Source organism: Porcisia hertigi, chromosome 32, assembly GCF_017918235.1.
Source record: "Porcisia hertigi strain C119 chromosome 32, whole genome shotgun sequence".
Classification (NCBI taxonomy): domain Eukaryota; phylum Euglenozoa; class Kinetoplastea; order Trypanosomatida; family Trypanosomatidae; genus Porcisia; species Porcisia hertigi.
The window spans coordinates 1,187,644-1,201,587 of NC_090591.1; the positions used below are offsets into that span (position 1 = coordinate 1,187,644).

The 13,944-nt window shown below is 56.5% G+C and overlaps 4 protein-coding genes across 4 annotated transcripts; all 4 read left to right on the forward strand.

The window, feature by feature from the left end:
- Positions 1-1,124: 1,124 nt before the first annotated feature.
- Positions 1,125-4,427, forward strand: JKF63_02677 (uncharacterized protein; the record flags this gene model as incomplete). The annotated part of the gene is made up of 1 exon (XM_067898701.1): positions 1,125-4,427. One exon carries the CDS (start codon positions 1,125-1,127, stop codon positions 4,425-4,427), a length of 3,303 nt encoding a protein of 1,100 aa, XP_067754858.1.
- A 1,346-nt stretch (positions 4,428-5,773) lies between these two features.
- On the forward strand, positions 5,774-6,127 carry JKF63_02678 (uncharacterized protein; the record flags this gene model as incomplete). Its single annotated transcript, XM_067898702.1, has 1 exon — positions 5,774-6,127. One exon carries the CDS (start codon positions 5,774-5,776, stop codon positions 6,125-6,127), a length of 354 nt encoding a protein of 117 aa, XP_067754859.1.
- Positions 6,128-7,105: 978 nt separating this feature from the next.
- On the forward strand, positions 7,106-9,103 carry JKF63_02679 (uncharacterized protein; the record flags this gene model as incomplete). The annotated part of the gene is made up of 1 exon (XM_067898703.1): positions 7,106-9,103. The coding sequence occupies one exon, from the start codon at positions 7,106-7,108 to the stop codon at positions 9,101-9,103; it is 1,998 nt and encodes a 665-aa protein (XP_067754860.1).
- A 1,374-nt stretch (positions 9,104-10,477) lies between these two features.
- JKF63_02680 (uncharacterized protein) lies at positions 10,478-12,877 on the forward strand (the record flags this gene model as incomplete). Its single annotated transcript, XM_067898704.1, has 1 exon — positions 10,478-12,877. One exon carries the CDS (start codon positions 10,478-10,480, stop codon positions 12,875-12,877), a length of 2,400 nt encoding a protein of 799 aa, XP_067754861.1.
- Between the last annotated feature and the right edge of the window lie 1,067 nt (positions 12,878-13,944).

The window sequence follows — 13,944 nt, forward strand, 5'->3', positions numbered from 1 at the left end:
TGCAGAGGGGGTCACCCCTTCCTCTTTATCCAAGGCAGTTTGGCCCATCTTCACACACACACACACACACACGTGTGTGTCTTCGACATCTTTTCTCTCTCTAGAAAGGAAAGCGATGTAGTTCACTGCTGTTGTTCTCTCCTTACTTTCCTTGTTTTTTTTTTTGTTTCCCTCTTTGTCTCACGTTACAAATACGGGGTGAGGGGGTGTAACCACCGATTTTTCCTTGAAACACACTCAAATGTATGCATCATCTTCTACTGTTGACGTAGTTTCACAGGTCTCGACACTTCCCGTGTCACTCCATAAAGTCGTTTTGAAGATTGCAACGTGTCTGACATATAGGCAGAAGCACACACACACACACACATACACACACTGCATCTAAGCTCGCTTGCATACACACACCTGGAGGCTCCTCTAAAGCATTCCTAGACCGACAAGGCATTTACACGTTTCTCTGCTCACTGTCTTCACTCTTTCCCCATCTTGTGGACTCCGAGACACGAACCATTACCACCACCACCACCACCAACACCACCGCTGTTCCCCAACACGCGAACTCAGCACCCACCCACACTTGCGTACGCCTCCGCAACACACAAGCCACTCACTGCTTCGTAGTGTGGTGTTTTCCTCCCCTCCTTTTTCCCGCTTCCTACCCCCTCCCTCCCTTCCCCCCCGCCCTCTCAGGGGACGGTGCGTTGCCACGCCGCCGGTACTCTGTTTTTTGGTTTTCTTTTGTTCGTGCTTCGGTGTTGGTCCTCTCTTTTCACTCACCGCCAAGGTCGTGGGCTATGGGCGTGGATACGTGTGTGGCCTCTGCTGCTTTTGCTTCTTCTTGTGTCTTCTTCCCCCCCCTCCCCCGCTGTCGCGCTTTGGATCTCCAACTCCGGGGTGCTCTGCGGGGCCTCGACGAGATCCGTTTTCCCCCAATTTTTGAGGAGTCCTTGGTACTGCTCTTCTGCCTCTGAAAAGGGGCCGCTGTGGGGGGTGCTGCACTCACCAAAGACTTCCTTCTTTTCGTCTATCCATCCTTCTTTTGCTCCCTCTCTTCACTTCTTCCCTCTGCGTGGGTGTCCCGTTCGCTCATTTGTTTTCGCAGAATACATGTCCGAGGAGTAATGCGCCAGCGCACGGCATTGCGGTCCCGCGCGCGCAGTCAGAGTAGTATCTCCGCCGCAGAGGAAGATGATCTGCGAGTGGGCCTGCAGCGGTTCCTGGACAAGCTTCGCCAGCACCAACCTTTCTTCACGGAGGATGATGTGACGGTTATTCCATTCCCTCCAGAGGGCAGCAGCAGCAGCTGTGCCAGTGGTAGCTCTACGCACTCGTCTACCCCCACGTCGCCGCGGCAATCGCCGTCTCGCGGGGACAACGATGCGGCGATGGGCGAATCCCTAAAGAACATCAGCTCCTCTCAGCCGCCCCCGAAGGGCAGAAAGGTCCGTGGCGCATCTCCCACCACGACAGGCTCACCGATGTCCACATCTGCCAGTATCATCGACCTCGACGTCCCACTCTCCGCGCCTCTGTTTCTCACAGCCGTCAACATTTTCGATGCAAAGCTGCTCACAAAGAGCAAGCGGGTCTCCACTGACGCGCTCAAGCTTCTCCGGCAAGCCTACGCGCTGGTGTGGAGGGATCCAGACTACCTAGCAACGCTCATGAACGGAGATCCATGCCTGTCAGGCGCTAGGGGCTCCAACGCATCGACAACAGGGACTGGTTCGAGCACCAGATGTAGGCATGCGCCTCTGGCCAGCTCCCATAAGAATGCTCACCTGACCTGTCACGCCCTATTCTCAGCCTCCGCCCCAGCACCGACACAGCGACCGGACCTTCAGCTGGCGCTACAGCTGGACGAGTGCATCCGAACGTTGCTGGTGTATGCGAATGCGTCTGTGAATCTCTGTCAGAGTGTCTCAACGAATTTGCGTACACTTCTACTCCTCGCCTTTGTCGCCTGCGCGGCGCGGCGCCTGGAGGCGGACGAGGACCTGGTTTACGGTGGCGGGCCCGGTTCAGCTGCCGACATCGTTGTTGGTGATCGAAATTTGTATGACGAGATGGAGAAGCTAGAGAGCTTGTGGCGCAGCTGCGGTATTGAGGGACGCGTGGCGGGCTACCTGCGCGAATGTTATTTGATGGAGTTTCTGCTAGATGCCGCGCTGCCGCCCGCTGTGTGCTCAGCGCGCTACGACGGTCTTCAGATGAGTGTGTACGAGAAAAAGCAACGGATTATCACCGATGTTGTGGCGAGTCGCACTGGCTTCGCACACATGATGCGAGTGGCACCGCTGCGCGGCTTGTGTGGCTTAGCAAGCATGTCTGCCTTTGGCAGCCCCAAGTTGCGGGCGAGGCTGTTGGACAAGATGGCAGCGGAAGGGGTTGTAGAGCGACTGGCAGCAGAAATGGCTGCAGCGATAGAGGCAATTGTTGCACCTGACGACATCACTAAAACACCGACACGTAGCCTCACAAAGCGGCCCCGCCAGGACGCAGTTCGTGGTGGCTCACCTCAGCAGCAGCGATCCCGCACGAGTTCATCTAGGGCGGTGGGTGGTCGAGGGTCCATCGAGACTGTCTCGCCTGCGGGCAAGGGTCTCTCCGCGAGAAGCACTGCCAGAGCTTCTACAGCGTTGGAGCGTTTGTTGAACAGCGAGCCTACCCCCGTGGAGAGCATCGGTCAGTGTGTCGACATATTGATGTTGCTCACGTGCCCCAATCTGCAGCCACCAGACAGCGGCGAGGAGTCTCCGTCTCGTTCGTCGACTTCGTCTGCATCCGCAGTGGTGCGTTCCACCACCTGGGCCTCCTGTGACGCTGCGCTACATGAGATAAGTTTGTATCTCTTGGCCATTTGCTTTCTTTCCAAAAGTCATGCGCGATACGCGGAGTTGTCGGCGTTGCAGCTCTACGCGGCGGATTGCGTCTTGCAGTGGGCAGCATACAGTGGCACCTTTTACGCTAAGGTCGTGCACGCCATGGATGTGCTGCTGGATATGATGGATTCCATGTCCACCACCGCAATTGCTGGCAGCGCTAGGATGTCGCCCTTGTCGCAGAGAGCGTCACGTTCCCGAACCAGGTCTCCTCAGCAGGATGAGAGGAAAGATACTCCGGAGGAGGCGCATCGGGATGGCAGCGAGCGCGGCCGCCGCGTGCTTCAGCAGCTCCTCCCCGGAGATGAAACTGGTCTGCTGCCTTTGCTAGCAAATTTGCTGCAGTACACAATTCACGCCCAGGCAAATGCCAAGTCGATACGTCGATGGTTCAGATTTTTAGCAGATCGCTTGTTGCCGGAGGTTTTCGAGGCCCCGCAGCTCACGAACGGACGGCGTAGCAGCGCAGCATGGGGACGGCAGCAGCAACAGGGAAAACAACAGCGCTCACAGGCCGGCAGTCGAGCCTCCTCGCTGCCCGGAGCGCGGGGGAATGGATCAACGGCTGTGGCTGACGGTGCTTCCCATACACCGGTGCTCGCTCGAGACCTTACGCGGTCGGAGGTGGTTGCGGCTGCTCCATACTTCTGCTTCGCACGGCGAGCGGTAGAGGAGACGATTTGGCGTGATGGCACGCAGCCTCTCTTTGAAAAGGTTGTACTCTTGTCTCGCCATGTCATTACGACGCAGGGGCACCGGTGTAATCTTCTTTTCGGGCAGGCGTGCGCCTGTTACGACGTCGTGGCACCTCTGCTGCTGCTGCGCTTCTCACACGGCGGTGGAGACGTTACTCCCCGAAGTCGGTCTTCACGCGGCAGTCGGCGTTCTTCCCAAAGCAGCACGAGCACCACGTATCGTCGAAGCACCATTCTTATGCATCAACGGGAGGAGGAGAGGGCGTTGATGCCGACACAACTGTGCTCTGCCGAGGAAGCAAACGAGGACGGGGGTCTGATGGGGTCGGCGGAGAGAGGAGGCAGGGGGCTGGATGAGGAGAAGGAGGTGTTCATCAGTTCACCTGACGGGCGGCGTTCGTTGTTCACACGCCAGCGCCAGCGGAGCAGTTCAGTCAAAGCGAACACTTGCTCGGCTGAGCGACTCTTGTCGACAGCAGAAACTCTCGAGGACGATAAGGGTCTTTCCCCCTTCATCAGCAGCCCCAGCCGTTCCCTCGCATTCTACGAGGTCATCTCACCGACTGGAACTGATGCAAGTAGTGGCAGCCCTCCCGGTCGAAAAGGTAACCGCGGTCGACTCAGTCCATCGAGTGGCCAATACTCTAGTGCTGGTGACGGGAAGGGTCTCCGGTCTGCACTAGACGAGGCAGGCTCCACTGCACCCATCGCCAGCGTCAACTTGGAAGAGTCCCCGGAGGCCATGACACACTCCTGGACTGGCCGGTTATCGCTGCGCACTCTGTTCTCCTCGATTGAGGGTCACCTCAAGACGCGACCTCTGGACACGGAAAAGCGCTCCGAGTAGAGGGCAGGGTGTTGCTGCTGAGCTACAGTGCTCATATGCGTGTATAACCACTGTTTTTGTTTGGTGTTTACTTGGCGGCTGTCGTTCCTGTCGTCTTTGCGGACGGTGTCCGTGTGCTGCTCGAAAGTGTGACCACCGCGAATCAAGTCTAGACCCCACCACCTGTTTACTTGCTTTCGCTCTCTCTCTGTCTCACTAGTGCGATGCCTTTCCCCTCTCCCTCTCCCCTTCCCATGTTTTTTTTGCGAATTCCCCAGCACCTTTTTCTTGATGTAAGCCAAGTTCCCTCCCCCCACAAGTGGGACAAAGGAGGAGGAGGAGGAATCACGGGGAAGAGGAGAGGGGGAGGAGGGAGGGGGGTGGATGAGGTAAGGAAGGTTTGGATACAGTTTCCGAAGAAGGCACAAACAAAGCGAAGCCTGTCGGTTATTCAAAGTTGAGATCACCGCTGAGGCATCGAGCCCAAATCGCAGCGCGTGTGTGTGTGTGTGTGTGGATGCATCTTATAAAATGCATGAGGTACGGGTAAAGGGGAGGGGGGGGGGAGGACGAGATAATCTCCACCCTGTGAAAGATACAAGTCATATCTGTTGCTTGTGCCGAACATGGTGTCGTAATCCACGCCTGCTCATCCAAGCGCGGGGATCTAATGCCATTTCTATTCTTGATGTACCACTTCTCTCGCTTTTATCCCCTTATGCCTGCGCTCCTCATTTTTGAGCCACCTCGACCTTCACTCTGCATTGCGAGTTCCACGCTCAATTAATTCACTGCTTCTCATCTTTTTTTTTTGTGTGGCGAACAAGTTGCAGTAAATCTTTGCTTTTCCTCTAAGCCGATTTCCTCGGTTGTCCTTACACCTCTTTCTCGGCCTTTAACATCACAGTGCCCCCATTGTTTCTAATCTTGTTCTGTAATTCGTTTGACACCCACAGCGACCGTGTACGACTGCGAGTGCGGCTGAGGGTGCGCTCGAGAACGGTCTTACCGCGCTGCGCTTCTCTCAAACACGCGCGAAAAACTGGCACGCACGCACGCATCCAGGTGCACCACATTAACATTTTCCTGCTGTTTCTTTCCACCTCCGGTTTGCCCCCGTCTCCCCTGTCCTGTTCCCACGACATCAAAAGTAGCGAAAACACTTTCCTGCGAGCAGCTGCAGGAGATTTTTTTGCTTTTCTGCTTTTCAAGGGCTTGGCACCTTATCTTGCTCCCTCTTTTCCCCTCCTCTTCACCCCCACACATCTGCTTCCCCCTTTCTTTCCCTTCTGCTCCAGGAGGAAAAGAAGAGCAGACCCCACAGTGATTAGGGGCTGCATTTTCTCGATTTTAGATTCCAAAGTAGAATGATATATGTCCCCTTTGTGGTCGGCGCGGGCGTGTTTTCTGTGTTGAACGCTTGCGGGTCGATCGCATGCTGGCACAGCACCCGACGTCGAGTGATGCTGTTCACCGGAGCTATTAACACTTGTATCGGCGGCGCAGCGGTCGTGATGTATCCGTATGACTTGAAGCTGTCTAACGTGTACATGTGCGCAGCAGCCACATCAGCATCCGCGCAGTACCTTCTGCATGCGATGCGAACCCCTCAGTTACTAGCGCCGTCCATGAAGAATTTGCTGTATGTGCTCTGGTCGGTGGGACTTCTTGTGTACGCGTTTCAACGCGCGCGTTGGGTATACGCGTTGCGGCACGACTGAGGCACACTCGAGGCCAAACGTGTCCTCGCTTTCCTCCATTCTCCCCTCCCTTTTCTTCCATCTTGTGGGATTACGCACCTGTGCATACCTTGGATTGTGTGTGTGTGTGTGGGGGGGGGGGGAAGTACCCCCGCCACCTCACGGGGTGTGTGGATAACGAGAGTTCTCCTGCACCTCTTTTTTCTTCCTTGTCCCTCCCAACGCACACACACACACACACACACACACACACAATCCAAGATATGCACAGGTGTCTACAACACGAAACATATCGTGAGGGATCCTGCCGTCAAATCTAACGAAACGCCTTTGGTGTTGTGAAAATAGGGTGAAGAGGAGCGCACAGAACTAGCGAACCCATATTACCCCTTCTCATTCTCCAGGTGTCTTCTCCCTTCTCTCTCTTGGCACGGAAAGTGCAGTTCGTGAATACGCGAGAGAGGTATGCCTCCTCTGACACCACAGAGCCCTGCTCCCTCACATTCTCTCCCCTCTTTTCCTTCCTGAACAGCGCGGAGGCAACGAGGCACCCTCCTCCCTCTACATACACGTTCCTCTCTTGTGACATTTTTATGACGAGAACGCTTCCATAGAGCTTTTCTTAGACTATACGTATATACATATATACATTGTGTGTGTGTGTGTGTGAAGTGAGAGCCATAACCAACGTACGGTATATCAATTCCGTATCATCGATACTCTCCAGGTTGGCCTGCTCTGGCAACACTTTGGCTCATTTACATGACACCGAGCCAGGGCTGACGGGGGGCTGATTCATCGATCGCCTTTTTTGCATTTTCTCTCCTCTTGTCTCTGACGACTGCACACATACATAGATACTGCCCGCGACGGTGTGCCCGAGCGACACCACTTTTGTGCTCCACTTAAGGGGGCGGCTCAGACACGGTGTTTCTTCAACACCTGGTGGGGCACATCGAAGAGAGAGAAACGAAAGGGGGGGGGGAGCCCTGTGGCTGCATGCCGTCGAAAGCGAACAGTCGATACAACCAACCACCACCACCGTCGTTGTCATCGTCTTCATGTACGTCTTCAGCGGTCGACGCATCACACTCCCGAGAACACTTTTCTCTTGTGAGTTTTTTTGACGCGGCCGTTGCTCGCCGCAGCGGTGGTGGTGGTGGTTACCGCGTCGGTTCCCTCTCCACTTCAGGGCAGACACCGCACTCTGGTTCCTCGTGTGTGAGTGCTGCTCTTCCATCTAGCGGGGACACGGTTACAGGGTCTCAGCAGGCACATCACCACCAACGGCCACAGCAGACCCAGCACTGGTCTTCTTCTGCATCGGGGCATTCGGGCTCTTCTCACCGAAACCGCGGCGACGAACACGATGAGCGTCAGCAGGAACACAGCACCACGACCAGGGAGGTCTCCAGCACTCTGCAGGAGGTGCGGAGGCGTATAATCAGCGAACTTGAGGCGTCGCAGGACGGTGGTCGTGCATCTGAGGGGAAGCTGCATGCCCATCGGCAGCGTGCACTGCGGGTAGCATTTGGCGAGGATGTAGCGATGTGTCGGCGAGCCGTCCGTGCGTCTGGTGTGCGGACGAGCGATGGGGGTACATCACCAACGGATGCTCAGCGGCCGAAGTCGCAGCACACACCCGACGGGGTGGGTGACGAGGATGACGAGCTGATGGTTGCCTCCGTGGAGTTTTCGCTCTTGTGCCCATACTCTCGCCTCCCTATGCGCAATCCAGTGCGCAGCAGGGATTGCAACCACCTGCAGTGCTGCGACCTGGAGTCATGGATTGTGATGCTGGACAAGTGTCGCTCCATGCGTGACCCGGTAGGGCCCTGCTCGGTCTGCGAGCGCCGCGTCGCCTCCTCCTCGCTAGAGGTCGACCTCTGGGTGAAGAGCGTCATTGAAAAGATGCCGGCAGGGACGCACATGGTGATCCTTGAGCCGGACGGCACCTTCCGCAATGGTGACACTGCCCGAGAACGCCGCAGGGAGCAGATGACGACAGAGGTGGTTGACGCGACGCAGGGGGACTACGAGAACTACTTTGGGGACGTAGTCGACAGCGACGACGACGTTGTGGTGGAGGGGTACCCTGCCACTGTGTCAGCTGCTTCCACCAACACACCTGCCGTGCTTTATACGGTCGGCTCGCGTTGTCCTCGCAGTGTATCGCCTGCGGCCGCAGAAACGGAAGCAGTGATGCTGAGCACTGGGAGGGTTCACCGAAGCGGGTCGCCACCGCGGACGCAGGTGAAGACGGAAAAGGCTGCCACGCTAGCTTCTGAGGCCGAGGCAACAAAGGGGGCGTCGTCCTCTGTCCCTGCTTCTCAAGATGATGGAGGTGTCGTCGTCGTGCACTTTGCCGAGGGCCAGCACGACGGACTGCGGGCACTGCCGAGCCAAATCCGGCTATGGGTGCCGCACTGTACGCGATGCAAGGCGCCACGGGTAAAAGCGGAAGATGGGTCGGTGCTGGGGTGTCAGCAGTGCGGACACAGCGTCAAAGGTGATTGGAACCTTGTTCGCTGTTTCGAGGCGTCGTCTACTGTGTCGATGGAGCTGGTGCACGACGGCACGCTGGTGCTCCGCGGTGTCGACCTTCTCGCGCCGTATTTGTACCGCTCTGGATTCTACCGCAGCCTTTTTGAAGTGATGGAGTACGCCTCCGTAGCGGAGCGGAATCAGCAGCAGTACCAACCACCAGCAGATGTGTGGACTTCATCGCTCCCACTGAGCCGCTTCGAGATTGACTTTTTGGAGGCCTGCTGTGTCCGCATTGCCCAGGGCGAATCGCTCGACACCATTGAGGCGCTGATTGTGCCGAGTCTGTTTCGAATTCCTCGTCGGCGCCGAGGAGGCGGGAGTGGCCAGACGTCCTTTACGCAAATGAGCCACGGCAACGGCCGATGTGGTGAGGTGGGGTTGGCGACGAGGTCGCAGGCTGGCAGAACTACGTCGCTGATCCAAGCGGAGGGCCTGCGTTCAATGCCGTGAGCGCTGGCTTTCAGCAGGTCGGATGCATGCGTGCCGCACGATGTGCAGTTTCCTTTTTGAAAGCATTCTCGACTCCGCTTCACTGTCAAGGATGTATGCGGGCGGAAGCACGCTGCTTCCTGAGGCTGTGATCGCTTGCTGCGCCGCTGTCTATTGTGTTTTCCCTTCTGTATGACCTCTTCTCACCAAGGTGTCTCTGTTGCGTCTTGAACATTACCAACACGACGAGCACTCGAGCTCGACTCCAAACGCGTCGGCCGTCCTGCGATGCGAGAAGCTCCCGGAGAGGGGCCTCCTGTTGTTGTGGAGAGCAGCGCCATATCTCCCTCCCTCTTTCTGTTTGTTACTCACTTTTTTTAAGTTGCCTTTTTTTGTTGTTGTTCCATCGTTTTTTGTTCTCTTTTCTGGCGCTGCTGCAGTAAAAGAAATAAGGGAATAGTGTTGATAGGCAACGCACAGAGCTTCACCGTCGTATTCTCCTCTAGGCTTCACAGGGCTCGCACACCACTTTTGCCATCTGCCAAGCAGGTGGCCATGCTACTCTGCTTTTCCTCTACCCGTGCTCGTTGATGCTTTATTGGTTTGTTTCAGTGCACGCCGATGTGACAGCGCGCACCTGTAGCCACGCCTCTCTCTCTCTTTTTCGATGGATCTTCGCTTCCACCCCCACCTCCCCTCTCCCCCTGGATCATCTTGTGATACTATGACATGTACGCACAGCTATCGCAACGTCTGGCGTCAACCACACACACACACACACACACTCCCACTCACACTTCTCTACTTACGCTTACATTTTCATCCTTCCCTCTACACAAAACTGCGCCGAGGTGTTGGAGTGACGTCACCAGAAGTGGCGTGCGCTCCTGTGAGCATTAGCCCTCTCTTTTCTCATACACCCGTTTTGGACCCCCTCGGGCTTTCTGTATATCTCTATCGTGTAACGTAGCAGAACAGAGAGCACCGAGGGAAGACCTCAGGTGGGTGCACCACCATCCCCCTTCCCTACCCCCGTTTCTCCTTTGAGCAATCGCCGTTTTTTTTTTGTGGACGTTTTCATTGTACAACGCATCTCTTGCTGCGAGTGCGCCTCCGAGGTCGATCCCCCCCCCTCTCCTACTGCTCGTCCGCAACGACCTCTGTACTTTAGCGATTGGTTGTACAATGTTGAGATATAGGGCTTTGCTGCTCCGCGGCGCGGGCTTGTGCGAATGCGCTGCCACACGAGCGCCCGCGCCGCACTGGCCTTCCTCGACTGCTGCGCTGCGGAGCCGTCGTAGTGCACTTGCGAGGCGAGACGGCTTCAGCACACACTTGTCACTTAGATCTTCCGCGTTGCTGGTCTCTAGCGCTTGGTCAACACAATCACGCACAATGGTGCGCCCATCCTGGCCGTTACGCACCCCGGGCGGGATCCCTCCCTCAGAAGACAAGAAGGAACAACGGCTCCAGGAAAAGGCGGGTGGTGTCTTCGGCACCGACAAACCTGAAATGCCGACACGGCCTCCGAGTGATTCGTTAGCTACGCGGGCGGGTGGTCATGGCGGCGCTGCTGCTGGTAGTAAAGGAGGGGCCGATGGAAAGCACGAGGGCAGCAGCAGCGAGGGATTCGATGGCAAAATTGTACATGTCCCCGAAGGCGAAGCGGAGGCCATTCGTCGTGTGTGCATGGGCGAGCGAGTGGAGGAGACGGAAGAGGGAGTCCAGGCAAACCCGCCTACTTCGCCACCTGGCAATGAACTGGCCTCGTCGGGAGCTGCCTTGCCCGCCAACGTTGTGCATAAGAGGAGCGCCGGAGGCGCTGCGGCCGAGGCGGGGCCCCCGGCCAAAGAGGAAAAGCCAGCGGCAGTCACTACCCCGCCTCGTCTGGACGGTATTCAAATCTCAGAGAATGTCTCCGACATCCCTATTGGCCGCGTTCTGAAGAAGGTCTGGTCCTACCTCTGGCCACGTGGCGACGTGAAGGTCAAGGTGTTTGTGGCTAGCAGTGTGGTGTGTGTGTTGGTGGCCAAGGTTCTGAGGGTGGCGGTTCCTTTCTGGTTCAAAGCGATCGTCGACATACTGGCCCCCGCAGCGGTAACAGCAGAGGCTGTGACGGTGGTCGGCCCCCTTAGCATAGGTGTCTTCGGATGTGTTGTAGCGTACGGCATCTGCCGCACCACCACCTTTATGTCTGAGGAGCTCAAGACGGTGTTGTTCGCCCCTGTCGGGGGGCAGGCCTCCACGAAGCTTGCGGTGGAGATGTTCAATAAGCTACATCGTCTCGACCTTGACTACCACCTTAACCGTGAGACAGGCGTCCTGAGCAAAGACCTCGACCGCGGCAGTCGTGCCTTCTGGACACTGGCATACGTGCTGCTTTTCATGATTGTCCCGACAGTTTTTGAAATGGGCCTTGTGTGTTATGCCCTCAACACACAAGCTGGTGTCCAGTACATCGGCATCGCCCTGACCGCGGTCGCCTCATATGTGGTGTGGACGTTATTGATAACCAACTGGCGCTCCAAATATCGCACACGTTACAACGCCCTCGAAAGCCGTGTCGGCGGACTCGTTGTGGACTCACTGCTCAACTACGAGACGATCAAGTACTTCGGCTCAGAGCAGTTTGAGGCCGAGCGCATTCGCAACGAAACGATGGTTATGAACAGGCAGCTTGTGATTCTCGATCAGACCATGGCGCTGCTCAACTTTGGGCAGCAGTTCATTTTCGTGATGGCCAGTGTACTGAGTTTGTACCTCGCCACGTGCGGTGTGTTGGCCGGGGCGATGACCGTCGGAGATTTGGTGCTTGTGGATGCACTGCTTATGCAGCTCTACATGCCACTGAGCTACCTTGGCATTATTTACCGAGAGGTCCAGTCCAGTACGCAGAACATGCAGGCGATGATTGCCTTGCTAGACCACAAGTCGAACGTGAATGACAAGGAGGATGCAAAGGAGTTCAAGTACATTGACGGCACCATCGAGCTGCGCAACGTTACCTTCGAGTACAAGAAGATCAACCGCCGTGTCCTGACGCAACTCAGTCTCACGATTCCAGGCGGCAAGACGGTGGCCTTTGTCGGTCCTTCAGGGAGTGGAAAAAGCACCATCTTGCGCCTCCTCTTCCGTTTTTACGACCCCACTTCTGGGCAGTTGCTGCTGGACGGGCAGCCCCTTCATGAACTGCGCATTGAGAGCGTACGCAAGTGCATCGGTGTCATCCCACAAGACACCGTGCTTTTCAACGAGTCAGTCCGCTACAACATCCGCTATGGTCGCATGAGCGCGACAGATGCTGAGGTGGAGGCGGCCGCGAAGGCTGCAAGACTACACGACTCCGTTGTGTCCATGAGCGACGGCTACGACACGTCTGTCGGCGAGCGCGGCGTCAAGCTAAGCGGCGGCGAGAAGCAGCGCATTTCAATCGCGCGCGTGATGCTCAGTGATCCTCCTATCCTACTCGCCGACGAGGCGACCTCTGCACTCGATAGCATGACCGAGCTAAACGTGATGGATACGCTCAAGAACGCTACGGTGCGGACGCGGCGACGCACAATCATTCTCGTTGCACACCGTCTCACCACCGTCAAGGAGGCCGACATCATCTTTGTGCTCGATGGCAAAGGTGGTTTGGCAGAGCAAGGCACCCACGCAGAGCTACTTCGCAATGAGGGTCTGTACGCTGCTCTGTGGAACCAGCAGCTAAACGACCAGAACGAGTCCTCCAGCAGCGCCGCGCCCGAGGATGCGGACTCGAAGGAGGCGGGGCGCTCCCCCACTCCCAGCTGAGCGAAATGCGGGGCACCTGTGGGTGCAGTGTGCGCGCGCGGCTTTCCACGTCTATGCCATACAGCATTCTTGTGTTTTTAGCTAGTCGGGTGAGAGAAGAGGATGTGTGCGTGTGCGAGAGGCAGGGGTGGTAGTGTTGGAGTAGGCTGGTGGGTGCTGGGAGGAGAGGGGGGTGAGGTTGTCCTTCGACGTTGAGAATTGCTAGCAAGGGCAACTCACGTGGTTGTGCAGCCGGCGCGGCGGCTCATCGAGCGTGGGGTATGGCTTTGCTCTCCTCACGTGGATGGGCCTCTTTATATACTTCTGTGTGTTTACGTTTCTGTCGATTGCAGCGCTCCTCTCGCTCTCGCGCGTCTCTCAATACGAAAAAGGGGGATGGCGGGGGAGGTCGAGTCGAGCTGTCAAGTCGCTGGTTGAAGTGAGTGGCGTATGTGTATGGGGGGGGGCCCTTATTTCTCTATTTGTTAAAGGGAGAGAGAAACATCTACGATTACTCAAGCACACCCACCACCACCATCACCACCACTCAACCGTCTTTTTTCCCCTTGTTTTCACCTATTCGCTTCTTCCACTCCCCCCTCCCCCCTCTCGTCGTCCTCCTTTCCCCATCTCCTCTTTTTGTGTTCTACGGTCCTTGCCGTGGATAATCGGCTTCATCACAGATGGCTCAGCTTCTTCTTCTCCCCCCTCTCCCTCTGTCACTTCGTGTGTGTACTGCTCTTGTTGTATATGTGTGTTTCCATGTCAGGGGATGCTTCCATCCCTCACGGCTCAGTTGGGCTACTCGACCATGTCAAAAATGGGAACGCCGTATGAGGTGGTGAGAGGAGGATCTCGAGTGTCGAATGGCAATGGGCACACCCAGACAGATGGGGTGGGGTGGGGGGTGGGGGACATGATTACATCTAAGATGCGGAAAGGATGGGTAGTGTTGATGGCGGGTGAGCATGCGGCCCAAACATCATGTATGAAGTATATTTATCTCCATACCCACCCTCATCTCACTCTTTTATTGTGTATCTGCTAGGTGATGCACTGATACAGGTACCCCGCGGCTCCCACTTCTT